This window comes from Paroedura picta, chromosome 5 (genome assembly GCF_049243985.1).
Source record: "Paroedura picta isolate Pp20150507F chromosome 5, Ppicta_v3.0, whole genome shotgun sequence".
Classification (NCBI taxonomy): Eukaryota; Metazoa; Chordata; class Lepidosauria; order Squamata; family Gekkonidae; genus Paroedura; species Paroedura picta.
The window spans coordinates 107,512,739-107,540,372 of record NC_135373.1 but is presented as its reverse complement, the minus strand read 5'-3'; the positions used below and the strand labels follow the sequence as shown (position 1 = coordinate 107,540,372).

Below are 27,634 nucleotides of genomic sequence, written 5' to 3'. Positions count from 1 at the left end.
ACCATGCTTTTTTTTAGTTTATTTCTTTTAATATTTATATCTTGCTCCCACCACCAAGGAGACCCAGAGCAGCTTATAAAAGTAGAGAAGACACACAATATAAAGAAGCTGATAAAGAAAATAACAAACTGCATACTGGATTCAATTTTTGGTTCATTTGAAGACAAGGACTGTAGGCCACTATCTAAGAGCCCAAGGTCCAATAGCACTTTGGTCATTGTCCTTTGTCTAATGCCCAAGAGTATGTGCTTCTTGCCACACCTTTACACCTGCAGGAAGGAAGGAGATTAAAAAAACACTGCTGAGATGGTGTGTAAGATGTTCCCCAGCATCATTTGCCCCTCCTTTCCCCATAGTTGTACAAGAACACATACAAATGTCTGCAAAAGAATCACTTGGTTGATTTAAAATATGGGTGCACAACACAATCAAGAGGGCCACTTTGTTCTTCCTAAACCCCTACTCGGAAATGTGAACAATACATTAATCCCCTAGAGTTAGACTCAATGAACAATATAATTGCAAGTTTCCTCTTTTGCCTTGTCATTAGATCATTATAGGGTGGCTAATATACACTGCTTTTAGTGAAAAGCTCTGTAGGATGCACACTAAGCGTGAAGTACCCTTCTTCTAGTTACTGCAGGAGTTAAGGCCTAGATGGTCTTTCCAAGTAATAGAGTAACTGTGTGGACATTGCAGTGACAGCGGAATATTGGTGCAGGAGCATCTGTGTGGGTGTATATGGTAGCACACTATGCCCCAAACTTGTAAAATGGTGGACATTAGCAGCTCGCATTGCAAATCATAAACTTCTGCCGCAATTGCCTTAATTGTGCTTTTCCCAAGTGAGGCCACTGAAGATAATGCAGCCGTTGGAAGACCAGACAGTAAGGCTTGGCAAGGAACTCTCCCTAAAATGTGAGATTTCTGAGAACTTAGAAGGGAAGTGGTACAAAAATGGACAGCTTCTCCAACCAAGTGACCGTATCAAGATGTATCACAAAGGAAGGTAGGCACACTAAAGCACAAATGTACTGCCAAAGCCATCTTGCACAGGGGATTGGAAAAAGCTACTACAATGGAAGAAATATGGACCAAGAGCGGGAAATGGTGTGGTTTAACTCTTTGTTTTCATGCCATTTTCATGATCAGGAAAAAAAGACAGGCACCCACATTGCCTGTCTTTTTTCCCCAACGGGGGGGGGGGAGGTGTCAGCTTTGAAAGGTTCATAATATTGCAGGGAGAGAGGAGGGTGGCTTGGTTTATGCTCAGTTGATAGGCACCATTCACAAGATTCCATGACATTCATGCAATGCTTCTCATTGAAGAGAAGATTTTTTACACCCTTCTCTTTACTACCCTAAGGAGTCTCAAAGCAGCACACAATAACCATTCCCCTCCTCTCCCCACTGCAGATACCCTGTGAGGTAGGTGAGGCTGAGGACTCTGAGAGAACTGTGACTGGCCCAAGGTTGCCAGGCTGGCTTTTTAGGGAATAATTGTAGTGGCACGTGCAAAGCAGAGTTAGCCTCACATTTTCTCAGAAAGTAATTAATGTGGCATGAACGTTTAAAGGTGATATCCTTGAAACAGAAGCATTGCATGATGGATAAAGTGTGGCTCTTGCATGACAGACCAGTAAGACCTACATGTTATATGGACATAAGGGGGCTTACACTATTGTCCTCTCCTCCATTTTATCTGCACCTTAGCCCTGTGCAGAAGGTTGGGCTGAGTGTGTGTGACTGGTTGAAGATCACTCAGCAAGCTTCCATGGTAGAGCAGGGATTCAAATATGGGTCTCCCTGATCCTAGGCGAATACTCTAATCTGTTGGAGCATGGAAGATCTGTAGTGGGAATGAAATCCACAGTACAAGAATTCCTACAGGAATCATTGAAGGAGGTGTGTATTTAGCATAGTTACTTTAGGAACTTCGTGATGTTTTTCAAATAATCTCCTCCAGTGTCCTGGTTGGACTTTTGGAGACTTCCTGATCCTTTGAACACAGTTCCTCCATGCTTGCCTCCAGAACAGGCTGAATGAAACCAACAGAACAGTTAGACTGTTATCACAAAGTTTGTTTAGAATCATAGAATCCGAGAATTTGAAGGGGCCTTACAGGCCATCTAGTCCAACCCTCTGCTCAATGCAGGATCAGCCCAAAGCATCCATGATAAGTATCTGTTCAGCTTTTCATACCATTAAAAGTAATCTATATCTATCTACCTGTCCAGCCACAGACTGCTAGTGAGGGGAGCTTACTACCTCCTTAGGCAGCCAATTCCACTGCTGAACTACTCTGACTGTGAAAAAGTTTTTCCTGCTACCTAGCCAGTACCACTCTATGGTACTGGCTGCTTGCCATGGAACTTATTGGGTGGCCTTGGGTCAGTCATTTCTTCTCAGCCTAATCTACAACACACTGTTGTTGTGACAATAAAATAGAAGAGGGGAGAGACATATATGTTGCCTTGAGGTCCATGGAAGGAGGACAACATACAATAGTTACAGATGGGAAAAATACATGACTTTCTCATTTTGGGGAATATGCCAGCAAAAATAAGTGAGAGGAAGAAATGTTAAGCGTTCTCCTCCAACTCTGTCCATTCTCTCCTGGAAATGTCATCAGCCCCTACATTAACAACATGTAGCTTTGGGAAGTCCATGCTTCCTCTTATTACAACTAGTTTGCCTTTTCCCTATGGAAGGAGGAGGACATTCATAAGAAGTAAACATGGAAGATATATGGCAGTTACTGGCTTGTGGTAAGCAGAAGAAAACTTAAAACCAGGCCTATTAATTGCTTGCAAAATGTTGCCTTAGTCTCTTAGCTGCAATAAGTCTATATGTTTTCTTTCATTTTTCCTGTCTTAATTTTCCCCAGAATCCACCGGCTAATTATTGATAGTTCGCTTGTTGATGATGATGGTGAATATATGTTTGTTCCAGAGGCGTATAATGTCAGCATCCCCTGCAAAGTCCATATTATAGGTAACGTCCAGGTGTCTTTTTTCCTTTGATGTGCTATGTACTATTTAATTGAGTCTGAGGTTGGCAGGGTTACCAGTTAAGAGACCAGGAGGCAGGGACGTAGGTGATGGAATGACATCACCTTTGGGGAAACCCAGATGGGATAACCTATTCTGATAGCAAGTCTCTCTTCGAATAGCTGAAAACTCTATGGTTTTACCTTCAAACTTCAAACAGCCAAGCACACAGCACAGTAAAATAGTGGGTAAAAGGTTTACCAACTATCACCTACATGTTCTTCTTTGGTGAAAAGTCTTCCCTAGTTTACCCATAAGTAGGCATATTCATGCATAATCAGATCCTGTCTTTGTAGCCTGGAATTCCTTCAAATTCTATAGTAAAATAATAGAATGTAGGATAAGAAGAAACAATTTGGTTTTTTATACCCCACTTTTCACTACTCAAAGGCCTCCCAAAAGGGCTTACAAACACCTTTCCCTTCCTCTTCCCACAACAGGCACCCTGCATGGTATGAGGGGCTGAGAAAGCCCTAGCAGACTTGTTCTGCAAGAATAGCCCAAAGGGAACTGTGACTAGCCCAAGGTCACTCCACTGCATGTGGAGGAGTGGGGAATCAAATCCAGGTCTCCAGGTTAGAGTCCACCACTCCTAACCCCTAGAACACATTGGAACATGTCATGATGTGATTTCCGGGTGAAACTGGAAATGACATTGCAACACCAATCAACCTCATCCCCCCATCTTCCTCCTGCTTCTCACTAATGTAATGGCAGTGAGAAGTATCCTGCTACTCTAGATAACTGACAACCATTCATCTCCTCCCCAAGCTCTGCCCTCTGCAGGCACCACTCCCAAATCACCAGGAGTTTCTCAAGCCAGGACCCATTCCGCACAAATAGGATAATGCCCTTTCAGTGTGCTTTGGCAACTGGATTTTGCTGTGCGGAACAGGAAAATCTACTTGGAAAGTGCATTATCTCTTGTATTCAGAATAGGCCCAGGGCTGACAACCCCACTCCTCATTTACTTTTAGATGAACAGAGAGATCAGATTATTGTCCTGCTTGAACCCATAGGTATGCATTGATTTAGCTGGTGTGGAAGCCTTGGTCTCTACTCTGCAAAGCAAGCAGGCTGCCTATTGCAAAGGAAGAGAGAATGTAGCTGCTAGCAACTGGCTCACAAACATGCCTATGAGGTCCATTTGCTGTAACGAAGTAATATTCATCTAAGAAAATGAAAAAGTACATCTGGGAGTGGCCAAGTACACTTAAATGACTGGATAAATGGGCTTTGAATTTGTAGCAATATGCCACAAGTGAAGCAATGCATAATTAGGGCTTATTCAATTTTGGTGTGTATCTATTTTCTGAAGGCAGCAAGTAAGACCAAAAGCCTTATGGGTGGGTTGCTAAATAAGGTTTGGAGAAGTAAATAGGCAAGTCTGGTTTTTTTTTTTTCATACTAGGTTTTTTTTATATTGAATTAGTGTTTGAGTTGTGTAGGTGCAAATCAATATACTTTCTATAATGTTCCTTTCATCATGGAAACTCCTAACCTGAATTCCTACATGCCTTAATTTTGCAGATCCTCCTAAAATCCACCTTGATGGGCTTGGTGAGAATAATACAGTGACAGTTGTAGCAGGAACCAAGTTGCGACTTGAGATCCCCATCTCTGGAGAGCCTGCTCCAAAGGTCATGTGGAGCAGAGGTGACAAGGTACGACTGGGATTTCGGCCACTCTTTATGCTCTGTTGGTAGGGTGTGGGGTTTTTTTAAATCAAGGACTGCATTTTATTATCTTTCATAATCAGATATCATGGATTTTTATGACTGCAAATGTGTCAACAGTTAATTCGCTCTTTGTGAAATTGAAAGACTGTTCGGAATGATGCATAGCCCCATGTGCAATGGGAAGCAGTAGGGAGGAATAGGCCCAGAGAGCCAGAATCAGCATGCCCACAACTATTCACTCTTTTCCATACTGCTCAGTTGTGCTCTGCCACTCATGCTCCCCACTGTACATGCTGGCCAGTGCCGATAAGGAAAGGGCTGTGGCCAGTGCAAATGGCTGTGAGCACAGGCAGTGGGAGGGATTCCAAGCAATGGCAGGGGAATGATGTAGAGGCAGGTAATGAGACACATGAATGAGTTGAGGAGGGGAGGGCCCTGGCTCCAGCTTGGTGGGATGAGAAGCCAATAGAGATCTGGGCCGTTACAGAGCTCCCAAAGTTCCAAAGCAGTGGTCCCCAACCCCCGGTCCGGGGACCGGGACCGGTCTGTGGAACAGTTGGTACCGGGCCGCAACTCCTCCTCCTCCCTGGCTGCTGCCTCAGGGGCTGCCCTGCTACTCTGCCACTGGCTGAACTTTGGTGCTCTCTGGCGGCCGCCATGGCTGGGGCTCCCCCTCGGCGTGGCACTGCACAGCTGCTTCTGGCAGCGCCCCCCAGCAGGCGGCAGGAAGTCAAGGGTGCCGTGGGAATGCAAGTGGAACAGGGGCTCAGGCGGCAGCAACGTCCCTCGGCAGTGATGTCCCTCAATGTCCCTTGCCCCCCCCCCGGCCCTCAAGCATTGATAAAAAGGTTGGGGACCACTGTTCCAAAGGACCTACAAAATGGCACTCTTCCATCAGGCATTTGGTAGAGGCTAAGGCTGCACTCTCATCATCTGGAAGCCCCCCCCCACACACACACACACACACCTAATCCCCCACCCAGGCCTTTGGCTGAGCCATTGGAAGGGGAATTGGGGAGAATATGGCTGCCACATCCAGGTTGGGAAACCCCTGGAGATTAGGGAGTGGAGTCTGAGGATAACAGGGACCTCTGTGGGGTACAATGCTATAGAGCCCAATCTTCAAAGCATCATTTTCTCGAGGGGAACTGATCTCCGTAGCCTGGAGGTAAACTGTAATTTTGAAGGATCTCTAGGTCCCTCCTGGAGTCTGGCAACCATGTTATGTTCTATGGTAACCAATTTCTCTTGAGTGTCAAGCTCTGATACTGCTTCTAAGTGCTGTGGAATGGTTTGTTCATTTGTTTTCCTAAGAGTCCACTTTTCTTGATGAGACTCAAGGAATATTACACTTTTATATTATGTGCAGTGTTACTTTGCTGCCTTTAGAGGTAGTATTGACATGACACTAATTTTCCCCCTACCCACAGTAACATTATATTTGTTCCCGGCAATTCATTGTTTTGACATTGTTTTACTATCTTAATATTTTTATGTAGCAATATTCTTGTATTTTTTCATGACACCATATTTATTAACTTATATTATTAATTGTTATAGTTTTCTGCAGATGTATCATTTATATGGGTCAACTGAACGAATAAACATGCTGCTGCTGCTTTTGCTGCTGCTACTACTACCACTACTACTACCACTACTACTACCACTACTACTACCACTACTACTACCACTACTACTACTACTACTACATGACACCAAGCAAATACCATCGGTTAGGAGATAATTGTATTAGACAGGGACAATGATCATACTCCCTCCTAACCATTTTATTTTTTTTCCTAAAGCAACTCATAGAATTGAGCCCTACTTATTTATTCACAGGACTTTTTAATGGGTGCTGGTCAAATTGTTGTAGACTAATATATGCATTCTACTGTTTCTCATCTGCCAGTTCCCTGTTTTTCAAACTCCTGTGTGCTACTTATTTCCCCCTTCTCCTTTTCACAATGAAATGATAGTGGCTCATGGATTCTGCAAGCCGAATACGAGCAGAGAATTATCCAGATAGCAGTTGTTTGGTGATTGATTCTGCTGAGAGGGATGACTCAGGCACCTATCGAATAATGCTAAAGAACGAGGCTGGAGAAGACACAGCCCACATCAATATCAAAGTGGTTGGTAAGTAATTTCAGTGGAAATGGATCAAGATATCATAACTAGGTTAAAATTTATCATTCAGGTCTTTTCAATCCCATAGTATAGTTCATAACCGCATAATTCCCAACTGAGGATAAAGTGTAAGGTTTTCTCCAAGACAATCAGATGGCCTCTTTCATAGTTGATTGAGGAATAAAATCTGGGCTTTCTGCTCTTCAGTCCAGTATTCTGTCTATTGCACCAGTGGTCTTCAACCCAGGGGACCATGGAACCTCACCTGATGGGTCATAAACCTTGATAGAACTTAGCTATTAGAAACTTTCTGAAATATTTCATAGCTTTCTTCTTCCTGGAGGCCTGCCACCTTCTTGTTAGATACAACTGTCTCTGTCTATACTTTTGTTCCAATATATTAATAAAATATATCCTGTTGCTATAGGGCAATGTCAGCATTCCTGGAACATCCCACCACCAGCTAACAAATGTAAATGTTTTTGATCGTAACAGATATTCCTGATCCTCCAGCGGCACCAAATGTAATTGATGTGGGAGAAGACTGGTGCATTATGACTTGGGAACCACCAGTGTATGATGGCGGATCCCCTATTTTAGGTAAGCAACTGTACCAGTGTTTCAATATTTAGTTGTATCTTCCATGCTATTCTCAAGGTTAGTGGGACCTTCGGAGCCAAACCCACCCACCCCCTGTCCCCAGAAACTATTCAGATCCACCCCCTAACTTTCTCAGAACCAACAAAGCATACTTGTATTTCATGTGTTTTATTTCATATGTAGTATTTTTTGTGTAGGCCAAAAACAGTCCCATATCTCCATCGTTCTCCAATAATATGTACAGAAAGAAAACTTACAATACAACCTCATTGCAATCAGGATTTACATGCCCAAGCACTATTTGATCCATTTCAATTCCAAGTACCATTTGATCAGCTGTCACCCACAGGAATACTCATTTTATAGAAATACTGGGCCACTGATGCCTCTTTCTTCTTATATATTGCTTAGGATATTACATTGAACGGAAGAAGAAACAAAGCTCCAGGTGGATGAGGCTGAACTTTGACCTTATTAAAGAAACAACTTTTGAGCCAAAAAAGATGATTGAAGGAGTTGCCTATGAAGTCCGAGTGTTTGCAGTCAATGCCATCGGCACTTCCAAACCTAGCATGCCCTCAAAGCCCTTTGTGCCATTAGGTGAGTATCAGTATTTTTGGATAATCATTCATAAAATGTGATGGACAGAGCACTATAGACTATAGCTATGAGAATTTGATGCCTTGTGCATGAAGCATTGATAGATATATAGTCAGAGAAGGATAATGGGACTTCTATACACTGTTCTATTGGAAGCATTAAAGATCCAGAGAAATAAGGCAATGGGGATATATGCCCAGCTTCTGACACCAAGAGGAAGTTGTTTATGTCTGTGTATCCTGGTGCCATAAAACTCACTTCCTTCAGCTGATAGTAAGACTGAAGTGTTTCCTTAGTTGGTGGGACAAAGGAGTTTCATATGTGTGCCCATATTTTGTAGGCTATCACATCCTGGTTCCTGCTCAATACTTCTCCATTGATGAGTTTCTTAGTTTAAAAGCTGGTACCATGTTAAAGTTGTAAAAGTTTTCCTGTTATGTCCCTCATATTTATTTGGTCTGACATCTAACGATGTTTCTTATCCTGCGACTTTTTCTTCTCCATTATCAAAGCTTTGATAACAAAAATACAAACACAAAAACACATGAATTTCACTTAAATTCCTCTTCACACATTACAGGATACACAGATCAAGCCTGCATAAGACATAATATTCCTGAGCTGTGGGATCTCCTGTGGGAGAGCCAGTTTGGTGTAGTGGTTAGGAGTGCGGACTTCTAATCTGGCATGCCGGGTTCGATTCTGCGCTCCCCCACATGCAGCCAGCTGGGTGACCTTGGGCTCGCCACGGCACTGATAAAACTGCTCTGACTGGGCAGTGATATCAGGGCTCTCTCAGCCTCACCCACCCCACAGGGTGTCTGTTGTGGGGAGAGGAATGGGAAGGCGAATGTAAGCCGCTTTGAGCCTCCTTCGGGTAGGGAAAAGCGGCATATAAGAACCAACTCTTCTTCTTCTTCTTCTTCTTCTTCTTCTTCTTCTTCTTCTTCATTTCTGTGTGTACAATATCAGGTTAGGATCAGAATTCCAGTGCACATGAAGAACGGACCTGAGTCCTTTGCACCATTTCCCTATAAAAGTCATCTTAGCTGTATTCTCCCACCATTTTAAGCAAACACAAGGAGAAGGTTAACTCTCCTTGATTCCATGTAACTGGCATGTTTCACATTGTAAACATGGTTACCTCAAATCTTGTGATCCAAAGATATTTGGGGCTTTCAAGATTGACAACACCACTTAGAATGGGAGCCATGTTTGTAATCTAACCCAAACAATATCTCACCGTTCTAGCAGAAGACAAGCAACTGCACAAAGTTAGTCAAATGCATAGACTGGCATTTGAACAGTGAGCAAGAGACAGAGCAAAACAAAATGTCAATGGCTTCTACAGATGGGCAGTGATGCATTCTCAGGTTGTGTTGCTAACGCAAATGCTTTCTTTCATTGCCTTTTCAGCTGTCACCAGTCCGCCTACCTGTCTGGCAGTAGATTCTGTAACTGATACCACAGTTACCATGAAGTGGCGGCCACCAGACCAAATTGGAGCTGCAGGTTTAGATGGCTATGTTATAGAGTATTGCTTTGAAGGAAGTAAGTGGCAATTGTGCTATGCTTCAGTTAGGTGAGAGATGTCCAACTTTTTTCTGTCTGAGGGATGTTTCCATGAAGCATGCATGTAATATGAGGAGTCTCACAAGTATCTGATTCTATCCTGTCTGCCTTGTTTCTAGATTGTTGCTCCTTACAAAATGATTGGCTGTATGTTTTCAACTGGTATTTCCCTCCAATGTCTCATAAACCCTGGGGGATGTTTATTCCAGTAATAACAAAATAGCATATCTGCATTCAGTAGCAACCTGGACATCTCTGCTTTAGAAAGGAAGGAATAAGGGGGGGGGGGTAATTATCTTCTTAAATTAGTGCAAAGTGCAAAAATATGAAGACCTATGCATAGTAACTATTATTTACATTATCATTTCTCACATGGCAAAGTCCTGTTGACTTTTGGCGTGGTACGATCTTTACATTTTTTTTGTCAAACTGATCTTATGAATGCTTAATACTCATCTAGATACCAATTTATCAGATCTTGTGAATTTGTGGCACATGCCAGATTGTAATTTATCTTGCTTGAAGATTTCCCAGAATATTTCAAAAGGTATAATCTGGACAGATGCATTCCCCAGTTCAAAGTAAGAAGCTAAAATGCTTCACATCAATTTATGCATTGCCTTCACCATTAAAAAATGGTTATGTGAATTGTTCCTAACGGCAACAGTACCCAAAAATCTGCATCCCACGAGAAACATCTTTTACCCCTTTTTTTAGCAAGAGTTCAGTATACAGGCTGAAGTTCAGTGTGTGATTCTCGAATCACTCAAATATGCTACCAAATGTATGGAAAACAAACAGTGATAAGAAATAAAAAGCTATTGCAAACATTTTCAAGTATAGATTCAGGGAGGTAGCCATATTGATCTGAAGCAACAGAACAAAAGTTGAGTCCCGTGGCACCTTTAAGACGAAAAAGGTTTTACTCTGGCTATAAGCTATCATGTTATACACAAAATTAAACTTTTTAAAACTGGTCTTAAAGCTGCCATTGGACTTAAACTTTGTTTTATTTTCAAGTTTATTTATTCTTAAGGTTTTCCTTATAGAGCTAAATGGATCAGGAGCTCTCTACAATATCTGGATAATGGAGATAGTGCTGATCGAGTAAAATGTGAGCTACAAAATTCAGGTTTAGCTCTTCAGAATCTCCACTTGCTTTGCTCGTATTGTTGAGGTTACCTGTGGAATAGACTGGATATAGTTGAAAAGTAAAGGCTAAGATTCAATATGAGATGAAAGCAGGGTAAGGCTTAGCTGTCTCCCTATAGTCAGTCCCATCAGAACAACATTTGCAAAAGTATTCACCAAATCTCATTTTTATAGGCTGATAGATTGGCTGGGACAGCTGCTTTGTTATTTATTGACTGATTTGATTTTTTACTGCCCCTCTCAGCAATTGCCATCTCAGGTCAGTGAACAACATGACCAGCTTTGAGTACAATAAAATTCATTACTAAATAAAATTAACGGTTAACAGTTAAAACAACCATTCAGAATTTGAAATCCATAGATTTACAGCATCCTACAAATGGATATCTTCAGGGACCCTCCCTAATTACATAATTTAAGAGAGGGGAAGGGAGGGCAGTTAGATGTTATCTGCCACTCTGGCCTCAACCAAACGCCTGGCAGAAGAGTGCCATCTTGCAGGCACCGTGGAACTTGGCAAGCTATGACTGCCAGAATGGACAACGTTTTATTCAACCCTCATCAAACTGCTAGTGAATTGGACCTCTCCCAAAATTAGCACACAAAAAAATCCTCTCCCTCTACAAATGTGGAAATACTCCAGAGGCTCCAATCCTCTTTAAAATGAAACTGGGTGAATTAACGAAATTTCAGTATACTGGACAGATTAACAACATTTCAATATATTGCTTAGATATTTTGACAAAAACATTTCCTGTGTTGAAAAGCTGTTGACTAAAAAGTTGAATCTATATTCCTGTTAAGTTCTGCTCTTGATACAGCTGTCAGGGAAGTTAATTTGGGTCATGAACCTCATTTATCAAGGGCATAACAGGGATTTAAGGTTTGTCACTTGGTAAATAAAAAAACTGATTCACATGATCATTTTTTAGATAGTGGCTGGGCATAGTAAGCTGGTATTGTGAATTGTTTGACATTTACCGACCCTGAAAAATCTTTTAAATCCTGCCTGGGGAAGGCATTCATGAGATCAATGTGTAGGGCTGCCAATCCTTGGTTGCAAAATTCCTGGAGATTTGTGGATAGAACCTGAGAAGGGATCTCAGTACGGTACGATGCCATGGACTCCACACTCCAGTGCAACCATTTTCCCCAAGAGAACTAATCTCTGTAGTTTGGAGCTTAGTTGTAATGTTGGGAGATACCAAAGCTTTACTTAGGCCCATTATGCACGGAGTGGAAGGTCCACATTCGGGGTGGAATGGCGGCAGCTAAAATCACCAATTATGTACACTGCAGGCAGCAACCGGGAGCAGAGTCAACGTATGACGCCAAAAAAGCCGCATTAGCAAGATGCGGAAGAAAGTGGAGCTTCCCGGGACCAGGGCGCAACCAGAAACGGCTCTGGAGTAGCCGCGTGCATAATCGGATAATCTCGGTTTTGCTGCTGTTGCGTTCCGTCCCGTGCATAAGCCCTTTGCTTAGTTTCTTCCTCCTCCACGTTATCCATGCCGCCGTTTCAGTGGCCGTGCATAATAGGCCTTGGAGGTTGGCAACTCTATTCATTTGCCATATCAAGAAAAACCATGTGGTGATAACAGCACATAGCCACTAAGTGATAACTATATGAATTAGCTACTGGCCAGATGTTAGGGAACAATTGCAGGGGGAAATTCTGTATAATCCACAGGTATGCTAAACTGCACCGCGAATGGTCAGACAGTCTAGCATGAACAAGGAGAAAGACTTCCAAGAAATGTTTCAGGATTCGGCAGATCTAACTTCTGTGTGTATTTGTTGAACAGAGCAAAACCTTTACTTTTTTCTTTCAGATAGGTTTAAAAGCATTAAGAAGATATCTCAAAATGACAGCTGGGTCTGCCATTTTGGTGTTACCCACCTCAGATAAAATACAAATGGCAATGTATTTTACAAACAATATTGTGTGCATTCTGTGTATTCTACATATGCTTTGCATATCTAGATATACACTTATATATACACAATTAATGCTACTTATGTATATATTGTAATATGTTGGAACAAAACTCTCAGAAGAATATTGGGGGGGAACCTCGTGGTATTTATCGCTATTTCTTTTGCTCTGTCTTTTTTTCCTTTCTCTAGTCTATTTTTCCTTTCTCTAGTCTTTCACTTTGTGAACTTCTCTGTTCTTCATCTTTTTTCCAAGTATCTTTCCTTCAACTAATTTTTCTACAAAATTTAACATTTCACCTGAATCTCCAGGTATTTTCTTTGACTGTCAATCTTTCGGCTGTCATTCTTTTCAGTTCTTCCTTTCTTCTGTTCTGCTTACTTAATCTATCAATTTGTAAACATTCTCTCTTTCCCTTCTCTCTTTCTCTCTCTCTCTCTCTCTCTCTCTCTCTCTCTCTGTTTCTCTTATCTGTTGCCCTTGAATGGGATACTACTAGGGCTACTTAAATCAAGAGCCATTTGAGGGGGTGGAAGAGAAAAGATGGCCTTCAGAATACAAACAACATGACTCCTTTACAGTTAATAAAGACATTTCCCTGATTCCAGTGAAGGTAACATTACATTTCCTAACATTCAAATGCATAGGTTCAAAGTATCCAGTATCATTCATAAACTTAGTGGTGCAAATGACCCCTAAACACATTCACTTCATACACTTCTTTACACTACCAAGAAGTGAATAAGCTGCCTTGGGGAAGTGAAAATGCTGACCCACTGAATAATTACGGACTCACAATTCTCCCCTTTGTGATCTCAGAATCAGCCGCAGTAAATGCAAAATAAGTAAGGTGATCTATTTCAGCAGAATTATTTCTGTAAGAAGTCAAGTACTCACGTTTTCTAGCGACATGGAAGTCTTTGTCAGCTAGGAAAAGGTTGGTGTAAGGAAGAGATCCCCTTGTCTGTTTTGCATTTCTCACTCTTTGTGATCAATATTTTAAAAACATCCCTACCAAAAAAAAAGAAAGGTTGCTTATGTCAGTGAATTAAGTGGTGAAAATTCACATGGATAGTTTTGCAAAAAGATCCTTGTTTTTAGACCAACAAAACAACAATTCTAGGCATACTCAGCATATTCAAACAAAATTTATACTCTGAACCCTTTATTTTCCCGATATGGATCCAAATTGCCTGTGGAATTCAGAAATAAACTTGATAGGAAGCAAATAGCAATGTAGGACTACCAGCTAGAAATATATATAAAAGTAGCACTGGCTACACATCCTACAAACCTACTTCCCCATATTGCTGTGTCTAACTTATTGTCAACTTCCTGCCCATTTGAAGGTTCAGCAACATTACTGGCCATGAGACCCAGTGAAGGTTTTGTCCTTACTTTCACCAAGCAAGACATGCCTACGAATGAACCAGTTACATGGTATACTCTATTTTGGGCTACCAGAGACAACCGTCTGTGAATGCCAGCCGTTCAGTGGCAAGTTGAGTACTTCTTATGGTACTCAACACTAGAGAATTGCAGTACTCCACCAGCATATTCCTTTCTGCCATTGCTCTTCTCTATTTCCTTTATTTTTCTTCTCCCTCTCTCTTATTCTGGACTACTGCCCTTTAATCTTCTCTTTTTGTCTCAATGGATTTCTCCTGCCTCTCTCTTCTTTTTTCCTCCAATTTCTCATCTTTTCAGTTTCTCACTTAGATATATAGCCGTCTAAAAGGCCCTTCTGCCTATGGCTGTAAAATCCCATGTGTGCTTTCCAAATTATTTAGGTCCCCAGGCGCCCACCACAGAGGGCGAGGGAAACACATGTACACAGGAAATTAATAGTGTGGAGGCAGACGGGGGCCTGGCACAGACTGAAGACAAGACAGCTAAACCAACCTGTGAGTGTTCGATATGAAAACTTTTGTCCTCCTTTTGCTTTGTTCATTATGCTTTTTTCCCCCCTTTGATCTTTGATTGGAAGCCTCAGTCTAAAGGAAACAAAGGAGGAAAACAGACAAAGATCTGGTTGATAAGAGTAGGCCTCCCACACACCTCCACACATGAGCTTCATAATGTCCTTGTCTCACCAGTTCCTCGATCATCTCAAAGCTCTTCTTCAAGGTGCAGTACATATCTCTGTATACCTACTAACAGGGAGTACTAACGACTGACTCATTTCTTGCCTGCGTGAAAGTGGGTGCCTCTGAATTAACTGTAATGATGGACTCTCATAAGGTTTATCGGCAGAAGTTTATGATGGTGAATTGCTGGATCCAACATGTGACCTGGAAGGTAAAGTTTGCAGTGAGGATATTTAAAATTACTTTCTGATGGACTTTTTGCCACAGCGTAAAAGTTGATCTTAGGAGCAGCACTGTCTTATTATGGAAAAGAGATAAGAAAATTTGGATGACTTGGGTAAAAGTTGATAAAACCTGAACTCTCTTATTCATCACATGTATAGCAAGAGTAATCCGTGCAGTGCTTTTCAGGCTCTGTTTTGCTTGGGAGACAGGTCTCTTTGGCATATAGAGAACCCGGGAGATTATCTATGGCCAGAACTGAGTTTATGGATAAAATATACACAAAAATGTCAGATACTAGGTCTGACCAGACCAATGCTAAATCTACTCAATACAATATGTGCAAGTACATTAAAGGGTTTGATCCATGTCCCTGTTCCAAATTGTTTACTTCTATTCCTTTCCCTGGGACTCCTGCTGGCCTAGTTGTTGAATTACTATTGCTGTTCTTCAAACTTCCCATTAGACACTGACTTTTAGAGAAGGAGCACACAGTGGATTGCAGAACAGTCCTCCTTCTTCTTGATATCAGCAAGAAGGCATAAAGTCCTCTCCCCAGACTTTGTACTGACTGCTGAAGCTACAATTTGAAACTTTGTATGATTTGTATATTTCAGTAAGGGGGAGGTCCTGACCTAGATAGCCCAGGCTAGCCAAATCTTGTGAGATGTCGGAAGCGAAGCAGGGTTGGGTGAGAGGCCACCAAAGTATACCAGAGTCCTGACGTGGAGGCAAGTGATGGCAAATCACCACTGAATGTCTCTTGCCTTGGAAACCCTACAGGGTCACCATAAGTCAACTGTGACTTGATGGCAAAAATAAAAGAAGGAAAGACATATATAGTTAAAAACTGACTTCCTCCTACTCCAAAGTTCTGATTCAGAATGTTTAAACAAAAGTAGATACCTTTGGTATTATTCACGTGAACGTATCAGCCCAATTTGTATTCTGTAATTTTCTGCCTTCCAAAGCTCTCAGAGAAGCTCAGGAGTAATGGATTGGTATAGTGGTTAAGAAAGTGTAGTGTAGTGAAGTGGTGGCCAAACTGTGGCTCTCGAGCTGTCCATGCACTACAATTACCATGAGCCCCTGCCAGCATGGCCAATTGGCAAGGGCTCATGATAATTGTAGTCCATGGACATCTGGAGAGCCACAGTTTGGCCACCCCTGGTGGAGTGGTTAAAAGTGGTAGCCTCTGATTTAGAGAACCGGGTTTGATTCCCTATTCCTTCACATGTAGTCAAGGGTGACCTTGGACCAGTCACCATTCTTTCAGAGCTCTCTCAGCTTCACCTACCTCTGCATGTGTTTTGCTTCCTCTAATGGTCACTTTGATAGTCCTTCACTGTATCTCCAGCATATTTCTCTGCACTTTAATGCTGCAGGGAAATATGCCAGAGATACAGCTATGTAATATCAAAGTGTCTTCTAGAGCGGTGGTCCCCAACCACCAGGCCGTGGCCCGGTGCCGGGCCACGAAGGCCCTGGCACTGGGCCGCAGCTCCCTGCCTCCACAGGGCCGCCCAGGGCCGCACATGCATGTTTGTGCAATGCACAGCTGCAAATGCACATGCGCAGCACTCCCACACATGCACGTTTGCGGCCGAGCATGGCGCAAATGCATATGCGCGACCCGGCCGCGCATGCGCGGGAGTGCCACACATGTGTGGCGTGCATGGCTGGGCGATCGCCCTCCCCGCCGCCGCCGATCCACAGCCTGGAAAAGGTTAGGGTTAGACCACTGTTCTAGAGAGAGCAAAACACATGAGGGAAAGAAGCCCTTCCTGAAACCATGAGGCACACAAACAAGGAGAATGAGTGTGCAGAATAGCCCACGGCCTATGCCCTAGGTGGCCAAACTATGGCTCTCCAGATGCCCACTGGTTCCACTTTGGCATAGGCCTATGCCAAAGTGGAACCAGTGGGCTGACCACAAAAGTGCAAACATTATAATAAGTGAATTATAAGCAGTTTGCTGCACTCTATTTTTAAAAAGAAAAACACTGGTGGTTTCATAGATAACAAGTGTTCAAATATAATTGTGAATGTTCTTCCTTCCCTCCCCCACCCTTTTGGTTCCTCCCTACTCCAGCGGAAGAATGGATTGTGGCCAATCCAGATCTAACGGACAAAACCAAATTCACCATCACTGGTTTGCCAACTGGAGCCAAAATCTTTGTCCGAGTAAAAGCGGTGAACGCAGCAGGTGCCAGTGACCCTAGGATGCATCCACAGCCCATTTTAGTCAAGGAAGTTATCGGTGAGATTAATGGTTTACCTGTGACTCATATTGATCCATTTGAAGGAAGAAACATTGACTATTTAGCCATGCCTGTTCGAGCACTGCCAGCAGTACAGGGACCCATCATCTTCTTCACCGCCCACAGGGATGGACTCCTTCCTCCAAACAAACCTCAGTTAGTGTGAGGGCAGCCCTATGGTCAGCTGCCTCCATGAGTCCACCATTGCTGGCCCTTCCTGGGTGTTGCCCCAGCTTTCTCCAGCCTGATGTTACAACAGGCTTTGATACTAGTACATAATAAAATCACATCTTCAAACTATCAAGACCCATTAAAAACCCACTGGGGGACCCATTAAAAACCCTAAAAGCCATTGTGTTAATATATCATTACTCTACAATACTAATTTAACAAATATTAAAAATAAATCAATTTCTTGATTAAGAGCCTCCAAAGATTCGCCTGCCAAGACACTTAAAGCAAACCTATATTCGACGGGTTGGAGAAGCTGTGAATCTTGTTATTCCCTTCCAGGTAAGAAACAAATATACATTTTCTCTCATTTTTAGGCCTGAGCACATATTTTTGCAGACACTGAATTTGAAGAAGGGCCAACTTGTTTACTGCAGCTGCAGAGACAAAGACAAGGAGAAATAGGTTCAAATTACAGGAAAGGAGGTTCCACTTAAGCATTTTCTGATTATAAGGGCTGTTCATAGATGGAGTCTGTTGTCTCGGAGAGTGGTGGAGTCACCTTCACTGCAAGTTTTTAGGAGGAGATTGGATGAGCTCTCAGGAGTGTATGATTTTTAAGTCCCTGAGATAGTGGGGGGCTATGTGATTCTGATTCAGAACTTTCAAAGATAACTCAGTACGTGTGTTGCAAGCAGTACGTAGTAATTGTGCCCAGTTCTAAAGGGACAGGACATGAGCCAAACTCTAGAAGAAACCATAGCAATGAATAGAGTCACTAGGCAGAAGAACAAAAATAGGTTTTGACCTCTGTGCCATGCTTGGTCATCTGGTTGACCAACAGATGAAACATGGTTTACTGACTCCATGTTAGGAAACACCTAGAAATTTGAAGATGGAGTGTGGGGATGGCAGAATTTGAGGAAAGGAAGGAGCTGAGCACAGATGTAATTCCATGCAGTCCCTCCTTCAAAGCAGCCAATTTTCTCAGGCAGAAATTCAAGCCCCACCTGGAAGCTGGCAGAAGAGCTGTAACATATTTTAATGTGTTTCATTGGCTAAAATTGCTTTGCATTTATAATTTCAGTAGAGTAGCTCTATTATAGCAAAAACAAGAGTTTTGCAGCATCTTGAATAGTGGCGTGTTTTATTTGAGCATTAATTTTGACAGTGCCACAAGATTTCTCCTTGTTTCTGTAAGGATGGTTCATAAAGTAGCTTATCAACTTCCACCTGCTGCCTTTTTTATTCTTTTGCTTTATATTTAAAGATTATCTGTTAGGTAATATACTACTCTGTTTGCCTCAATGCCATATATATATTTACAGGGAAGACCACGACCTAAGATCTCATGGAAGAAAAATGGTGCCCATGTAGACAAGAACCAAATTAACATTCGCAACAGTGAAAATGACACTATCATCTTCATCCGAAAAGCAGAGAGGATCCACTCTGGGAAATATGATATGAAAGTCAAAGTAGACAACCTGGTGGACAAAGCCACAATAGACATCCAGATAGTTGGTATGTCTAAAAAAATGTATGATGGATAGGAGTATATAGTTTGTTTATTATAAGGCAGCTTGGTTCAACGCCATGCTCACGTCATGATGATGTTAGCCGTTTAGTTGTGTCCAACTTTTGGTGATCCTATGGCTCAACTGTCTCCACTTCTTTTAGTTGAATAATGCTCTGGCCAGTGTCCATTTTGATTGCATCTAACTACCGTGTTCTTTGTTGGCCTGGTTTCCTTTTACCATTATGCTCTTGTATCCCTAAACATTGGTTGGAAAGAATTTAGGGAGCAAGGAACTGGAAATGGGTAGATTGAATTGCCCAGACCAGGATAACCCAGGCTAGCTCTTATCAGTTCTCAGAAGATAAGCAGGGTTGGCCCTGGTTTGTATCTGGAGCGGGGACACCAAGGAATTTCATAGAATCATAGAATCATAGTTGGAAGGGGCCATACGGGCCATCTAGTCCAACCCCCTGCTCAACGCAGGATCAGCCCTAAGAATCCTAATGCATCCAAGAAAAGTGTGTATCCAACCTTTGCTTGAAGACTGCCAGTGACTACCAATTTCAGGTTTGCTATGCAATGTCAAACCCCTTCTGTTAAGTCTCTTGACTTGAAAACCCTACAGGATTGCCATAAGTCGACTGCAATTTGACAGCACTTTACACAAACACAATTACTCTCCGTCTTTCTTGTATGCTTCTTCTCAAGTATAGGAATGTCATCTACTGGGGTGAAGTAATTTAGAGAGCCAGTGCGGTGTAGTGGTTAAGAGCAGCAGCTTCTAATCTGGCAAGCTGGGTTTGATTCCCCGCTCCCACACATGCAGCCAGCTGGGTGACCTTGGGCTTGTCACAGTTCTGTCAGAGTTCTATCAGCCCCACTGACCTCACAGTTGGTGTTTGTTGTGGGGAGAGGAAAGGAAGGCAATTGTAAGTTGCTTTGAGACTCCTTCAAGGAGTGAAAAGTGGGTTATAAAAACCAATTCTTCTTCTACAGTATATTTTGGATAATTTACACATTCTGAAGAAGCATGATACCAGAGGGTGTCAGCTCTGCTCATGAGAGCCTGAGCCACATCATCAGCTTAGATAAATATTATGCTTCTAATAAGGACCAGATGTCAGACTGTATTATATTCACATTCCTATTCTGAATTGTCTAAATAGTATAAATTGTGCTTTGGATCAATTCTGCAGATGGAATGAGACTTGAGGCCCCCTGAAACAGAATTGGGGGGTGGTATTTGGACCTGTAGCGGAAGAGTGGGTCATGAACAGTGGATTTCATTCCATCTGCAGAAACACTGCATTGGATCAAGGCCCATGGGAATCAATAAAAACTGCATTCAGCTGTAGAATTCATAATACCGACAGTAACATTTTATTGTTGCAGATCGTCCAGGACCACCCCAAGTTGTATCGATTGTAGATGTCTGGGGAGAAAATGCTGCGTTGGAATGGAAACCACCAAAGGATGATGGCAATGCAAACATTACAGGCTACACAATTCAAAAAGCTGACAAAAAGAGTATGGTAAATATATGTGTGTGTGAGTGAGTGTGTGTGCAATGTACTTATATCGTTTGCTTAAATCCAAACATATTCATTGATACCCAGTTTTAGAGTCTCTGATCTTATGCTGGAATAAAAGTTTGTTAGTCTTCAAGAGACCACATGTGTCCTGGGTAGGATTAGTGACGGCTCTGTGATCCACATACATTTGCAGTTCTGACATATACAGCAGTGGTCCCCAACCTTTTTATCACTGGGGACCACTCAACGCCTTTTACTGAGGCCCGGTGGGGGGGGGGTAGTTTACTCCTCTACTCTCAACCACTGCCCTAACGCTCTCTGATCGCTATGGTAATGTTTAAACATCCCTTCAAAATAAGATACAGACACGCCACAACAATAAAGTATGTTGTAAAGGGCCGGGGGGGATGAAGTAAAGGGCCAGGGGAGGGAGAAGGCTTCCTTTGGGGCCCACCTCAAATTAGTCGAAGGACCACATGTGGTCCGCAACCCACAGGTTGGGGATCGCTAATATACAGAATGGTCTTTCTGCCCTCCCCAACCCCCAGGGTAAGGGTTCCAGCTATTGATCCATGTGTGTGTGTGTGTTTTAATGGCTGTGATGGAGGATTGTAGACTTTACTACAATTCTAGTTAATATGTTTTAGAAGTGATCCCTTTTTACTCCATTTTCTCTCTTTCTCTATATATCTGCACAGAGAGATTTGTGTCTTTGGGACAGTTTCCTCAAGCTAAAACACCCCTGAAAGGAATTAATTAGTATTTCACCATCATTTTCCTATCATTACTCCACGAGAGGGGCTGGGGATGAACCCCGAACCCTGACTAGCAATCTTCCCACTGCCTACAGAATATTAGATGTGGATAATCTAAGGTCAGACTACATACCATATGGGATATTTGTGAATGGATCGTCTAACATTATCTGTAATGTTCAAAAACAGTCGTGGAGGAATCTTTTGGGAGAGGGCCATCATGAGAGCTAGCAGAGTTTACCCTTTCTTCCAAAACTGGTCCTCTGAGGAAAATTGTCACCAGAGCTCTTATGAGGATGACAGAGAGAGAGAGGCTGTTTTTTTTTTTTTTTTTGCATCCTACTTTTTACTAGCTGAAGAAGTCTCAAAATGGTTTAGAATCCCCTACCCTTCAGGCTCTAATACCAAGAACCAGGTTTGATCCCCCACTCCTCCTCCACAGGAAGCCTGCTGAGTGACCCTGGGGCATTCTCTCAGCCCCCCCTACCTCTCAAGGTGTCTGTTGTGGGGAGAGGACGGGAAAGAGACTGTAAGCAACGTTTAGACTTCTTAAGGTAGAGAAAAGTGGGGTATTAAAAAAGAAACCCTACTTTCCCATTTCCTGATTCCTTAAAAAAAGCACCTGGAGATGACCATGGGACCTTCTTCATGCAAAGCAGATGGTCAGATGCTTTATGACTGAGCTATGGCCCTTCCCCAGAAACAAAAACCTACATCAAGACCATGAGTTCATATCATATACATACACACAGAGCTGCTTTTTAATGTTAAAGAAACATTGCAAGGCCCGAGTCAGTCATGGATCTCAGATAACTGGCAGCCAAAGGACGACTTGGCACAATTCAGAAAGAAATCCTCTCCCTCTCCCTCCTCCCCTCTCATGCAGCTTCCCTTCCAGTTTGTGGAGATGTCTGCATTAGCAGCCTTTTGGTAGCATTGTCCTTCCAAACTAGAGTGAAATCTGCTTTTAAAACATGATTTTTAAATTTTGAGTTTGAAGGGCATATATAAACCACAGCAAGCTGTAAATCAGGAAACTGAAAGAGAAGCTACATACAAGACAGTGGGCAGGAAGACACAAGTCAGCAGCTGATCGGTTATTCATCCAAGCACAGTTTGGAGAATAATTGGAATAGAGCTGCTCTGTACATATTGAGCAAATAATACACTTAGTGTTATGAGAGCCAGCTTGGTATAGTGGCTAGGAGTGGCGAGCCAGGTTTGATTCTGCACTCTTCCACATGCAGCCAGCTGGGTGACCCTGGGCTCGCCTCAGCACTGATAAAGCTGTTCTGACCAAGCACCAATATCAAGGCTCTCTTAGCCTCACTCACCTGACAGGGTGTCTGTTGTGGGGGGAGGAAAGGGAAGGCGATTGTAAGCTGCTTTGAGACTCCTTCTGGTAGAGAAAAGAGGCATATAAGAACCAACTCTTCTTCTTCTTTTCCTCTTCTTTTCTTGATTGCTGGCTCATGTCCTGCATAGTGCTGCATAGTGCAGGGGATTGGACTAGATGACCCATGAGGTCCCTTCTAACTCTATTATTCTATGATTCTATGATTCTATGTCTTTGTAGTCTGAGCCTGGGCCTGTTCTGCACGTGTAAGATAAAGCACTTTCAATGCACTTTAGAAGTAGATTTTCCTGTTCTGCACAGCAAAATCCAGCTGTAAAAGCACCTTGAATGTGCATTATCCAATGTGTGCAGAATGGGCCTTGGTCTTCCTGATAAAGGTCCTGAATAGTTGCTTGATTGCCTTTCCATGGAAGGTATTTTTTAAAAAGCCAGTCGCCTATTAGCTGCCTGCCTGCACTGGAGGAAAGTTAAACTTTGGTTCGTGTCTTGCAGGAATGGTTCACTGTAATCGAACATTACCACCGAACCAGTGCTACCATTACAGAACTCGTCATCGGCAACGAGTATTACTTCCGGATCTTCTCTGAAAACATGTGTGGTCTCAGCCAGGATGCAACGATGACAACAGAGAGTGCCGTGATTGCAAAGGATGGTTAGCCAATTTAATGTCAAAATTTGGTGCATAGGCTCGAAACTGATGGATTCTGGGAGATCTGTGAACAGATTTGTCCCAGCATTTTTTTTAAAGGGCAATAGTAACCATGTGAGGGTCCTTATGCATGCTGTGGCTGAGGAAGGAAGGAAGGAAGGAAGGAAGGAAGGAAGGAAGGAAGGAAGGAAGGAAGGAAGGAAGGAAGGAAGGAAGGAAGGAAGGAAGGAAGGAAGGAAGGAAGGAAGGAAGGAAGGGAGAAACCCTTCACCCCTATCCCATGCAGCTGTTGTAAACAACTTGTCAGTTTTGTCTTGTCAACACTGATTCTGCTTGGCCTTGTCCTTTTGATAATTGATTATGGAACTTTGCCTGTCACTGAGCATTACGCAAAACCCATCCAGTTCTCAAAGCCTATAAACTAATCAGTCTCCTATTTCGAGAGCAGCATAGGAAGAGAACCACCACTGTAGGCACAAGGGCAGTTTATAGCCTATGTTAGTCGCACTGAGTGCCAAAACAATTCCAGGCAACCTATTTGTCAAAAGATCTGGTTGGCTGGCTCTAACTTTATGCAGATTTTGCATAAATCATTTTTGCAGGCAGCAAAATAAGGATTCTAAATGGGGAAAGTCTCTGCTGAGCAGCAGAGAATCTGCTTGGCATGCACAAGGGATAAGGTTTGGTCCCCAGTCAGCCCAGTAAGAAGGATCAGGTAGCAGGAGGTGTGAAACATCTTGAGCGGAGAGCAGCTGACAGTGAAAAAAGACAATACTGACCTCAATAATGGCCTGGCTCAGTATAAGAAACCTTCATGGTTGTTCATTGGTTGCACCAACAGGCTGTAGTGGAACCTGGGAAATGCAAACGTTAGCCCATCCGGAAGTTGCGGGATAAATGCAGTTCTTTGAACAGTGGTAATACCAAGTGCATGCTTTGCCAATCTCAATTGGGCTATGAAAGAGCAGAAATGGCATGGTTTCTGTGGCCTGTCTGTCCAGGCAAGGGCAGCCATGTGTATTTGCAGCTGTGTAAGAGGCTGGGGCCTTTTTCTACTAATTCCTACTATAATTCCTACTATCTTCGCCACAGTGTGGGGGAGGAATTACAGGTTATATAAAGCCAAGGTAGTCAACCTGTGGTCCTCCAGATGTTCATGGACTACAATTCCCATGAGCCCCTGTGTTTGCTGGCAGGGCCTCATGGGAATTTTAGTCCATGAACATCTGGAGGACCACAAGTCAACTACCCCTGATATAAAGAACTAAATGCCTTAGAGAGATGTTGCTAGGAGGAAAGAAGCGAAAAACCTTAACTGTGTGGAAGAACATGCAGATCATTATTTTTGTGACTTCTGTGCAGTCCCACATGGGGATTACGCTTTCGCAGACTGGCCTTGGAGGGGAGCTACCAACCCTAATAAGGAAGGTTCCAGAGCCCAAGAGGGCTTCTCCTCCCCTCCATCTTCAGCATAGGCTTTCTTGGCCAAAGGGTCACGTGACAGAGGAGGGACGAGCACTCTCCCCTCAGCTCTTCTTGCCACCGTAAGGAGGGACATGCCAGAGGAAGCTGTGATGAATCCCTGGGTGATTCTGACAGAAATCCACGGCTCTGCTTGGAAGGCAGTAGCTTTAAAACGATGCATGTGTTTATGCATGTCCCCTCCACCCACCCCAGCAGCAGTCCCTAAACCTCTGGGTCTCTCTTACAGGTAAAGTCTACAAAAATCCAGTTTATGAGGACTTCAATTTCACTGAGCCACCAATGTTTACTCAGCCTTTAATCAACACATATGCTGTGTCCGGTTACAATGCAACTCTCAACTGCAGTGTCCGAGGAAACCCTAAGGTAAAATAATGTCAAACGGCAGAGATAAATAGCTTCCCTGCTACAAATGTCTAATTTAACTGAAGACCACAGAGAGTCTTTTTCTTTCCTACCTCTTTGTCTGTGTGTTTCATGCAGCCCAAGATAACATGGATGAAGAACAAAATCATCATCATGAATGACCCGCGGTACAGAATGTTCAGTAACCAGGGCGTGTGCACCCTGGAGATACGCAAGCCAAACCCCTACGATGGTGGCACGTACACTTGCAAGGCCGTCAACTCCCTTGGCGAGGCAGAGGTGGAGTGCAAATTGGAAGTGAAAGGTAAGGTTTTCTCACCTAGATCAGATTGTTCTTGTACAGCTTGAGGCACACAGGCATGGCTAGAACAAAATGTACATGGGAGAGCTGTTGCTTAATATCTGGAATCATTGAGCTACCCTATGTGGGGAGTGTGTCATGAGAAACAACTGCCGGTGACTGATGGATCACATGAAACATACTGCCAAAATGCTGGTGAAATATTTAAAGATTCCCCAGGAGGTGTGAAACGTTTTTTTAAAGATTGAAAGTATTCCTTATTGATGCTTTCAGGAGTCCAATGTAATATGTCAGTGGTCCCCAACCTTTCCGAGGCTGGGGACCGGCAAGGCATCAGGCCGCGCCCCCACGGACCGGCCGCGCCCGCACATCGGGCCGCGCCCACGCATCGCGATGCGCAGCCCGGCCCTGATTCCCTCTCCCCGCCCTCCCGCAGTACGAAGCTTCCCGGGCCGCAAGCTTGCGGCCTGGGAAGTTTTTTACTGCGGGGGGGCGGGGAGAGGGAGCCGCGGCCCGGCGCCATGGCCTTTGCGGCCCGGCACCGGGCCGCAGCCCGCAGGTTGGGGACCACTGTAATATGTGAATAAGGCAAAGCAGTAAAGGAATGATGACAGTTGCATAAAATCTGGTCTGTAACAGAAAAAAAAAACCCACTATCATTTGTTCTCGATTATCCGAATCCATTTTATAGTCTTGTTGACCTCAGGAAGAATTTTAGTGTGGCATGCATGTTCAAACAGAGACATATGGCTTCTAGATTTGTATTACACTTACGTTTCAGCATTGTAGACAGCCACTGGGTTACCTTGCTGTTCTTTTACAACGGAGAAGCAAGCTCTAGGTATCAAAACAGGATTTTTCCTTTTTTTCCCCTACAAAATTTTCAAAATATATGAACTATAGAGAGAGGTTCTGAAACTAAATAAGATCAAATTTTAAGATTTGCAAAGCTTAAAATGCATTTGTATCCATCGGTCAAGTTTTAAATATCAGTAATTTTGTTTACACAAAACCCTAACACGATTACAGTAGATTTATGACATCTAATATGAAAGGAAAGGAAATTTATTTCAATGTAGTTGCAGCTCAAGGAAGGAGCTGAACTTAGTGGTGAATACTCTGAAAGGATGGGGTTGGATCCTCTTGATTCTTTTCTGCTATGACCAATCTTCTCATTACAACATATATGAGTCCACCACAGGGACTTGCAACCATATTGCAGCTGTGAGTTTCCAGCAGGAACTCCTCCATTGGAATATGCCTCAAGGACCAGATTTGGATCAGGACCACATGTAAGAGGAGGCGGTTCCTACCTTCCCTCCATGCTATTTTCCAAGCTACAACAAGGTCAGCAGGGGTTTACCTCACTTGGGGGCTCTACTTGCATAGAACACCCCCCCCTATCATTTTGGCTTGGGAAAATGATGTGGGTGGCAAAAGCAGGCACCAGCACCCCACACCCTAGTTCCAATTCAAATTGAGTACCGCAACACTTTTAAATGATTCCCCACCAAGAACCTGCAGCCACAATATGGTTGTGAGTCTCCATGGTGAACGCACATATGTTGCAATGCGTAGTATGGCTCTCAGTCTTCCTTCAACACAGTAAGACTTTCTGTTTTGAGAATGACTGGTTTTGTTGTCTTTCTCTGTTGCAGGAACACTTGGTAAAAGGGTGTAATAGGATTCAGTATAGTAAAAGGGACTTGTAGGATCCAACCCTGTATTAATTGTAAGTTTTACTATTAAAGATCAAATGTGTCATTCACTGTTTTTGTAAGCAAGTGTGTTATATTGTGTTGTATGTGTATTGCAATCCTACTTGCTTTGTCCAACAACTCAAATATGATAGAAATTAACCTCATCACAAAATGTCTGTCATTGTACATTGTTGATCTCTCTGTCACTCTATCCTTATACATTGTATGATTCCCCATTACAGGTAAAACTCACTGTGCCACTCCACATGAACAAAAATTAACTGCTGAAAAGCCATTTCACTTATTTTTGGGTCTTAAGGGTCAGGTTTAAGCCTGTCATCGAAAGCTCCCCAGTGTTAATTTTCACCCCATAGTGTCTCCCTTCCAGAATCCAATTTGTAATGTCTTGCTCCCTACACCAGCTAAAAATTCTAGTACAGAAAGCTTTTTGTTTCCAGTAACTCCTACATGATTGTCAAATAGCTCTAATAATCTATATATTCATAGCTTTTC

The 27,634-nt window shown here is 42.9% G+C and overlaps 1 protein-coding gene and 1 long non-coding RNA gene across 10 annotated transcripts in view; one reads left to right on the top strand and one right to left on the bottom strand.

Annotated features, from left to right (window-relative positions):
• MYBPC1 (myosin binding protein C1) overlaps positions 1-27,634 on the top strand; it is a 90,344-nt gene that overhangs the window by 57,575 nt on the left and 5,135 nt on the right. For all 9 annotated transcript variants that reach the window (XM_077339784.1, XM_077339779.1, XM_077339782.1 and 6 more), the window contains 15 exons: positions 847-1,009; positions 2,888-2,994; positions 4,581-4,714; positions 6,709-6,868; positions 7,355-7,459; positions 7,871-8,059; positions 9,476-9,610; positions 14,510-14,623; positions 17,121-17,288; positions 17,714-17,802; positions 18,789-18,984; positions 20,372-20,511; positions 23,116-23,275; positions 24,984-25,120; positions 25,238-25,424. In XM_077339784.1, coding sequence (XP_077195899.1) covers positions 847-1,009; positions 2,888-2,994; positions 4,581-4,714; positions 6,709-6,868; positions 7,355-7,459; positions 7,871-8,059; positions 9,476-9,610; positions 14,510-14,623; positions 17,121-17,288; positions 17,714-17,802; positions 18,789-18,984; positions 20,372-20,511; positions 23,116-23,275; positions 24,984-25,120; positions 25,238-25,424 — 2,184 coding nt within the window. The remainder of the gene's footprint in view (positions 1-846; positions 1,010-2,887; positions 2,995-4,580; positions 4,715-6,708; positions 6,869-7,354; positions 7,460-7,870; positions 8,060-9,475; positions 9,611-14,509; positions 14,624-17,120; positions 17,289-17,713; positions 17,803-18,788; positions 18,985-20,371; positions 20,512-23,115; positions 23,276-24,983; positions 25,121-25,237; positions 25,425-27,634) is intronic.
• LOC143838464 (uncharacterized) lies at positions 46-27,634 on the bottom strand. Its single transcript, XR_013231396.1, has 5 exons — positions 26,196-27,634; positions 24,052-24,126; positions 14,622-15,010; positions 13,617-13,730; positions 46-269 (listed from the first exon to the last, which is right to left on the bottom strand). It is a non-coding gene; the product is annotated as an uncharacterized LOC143838464 (long non-coding RNA).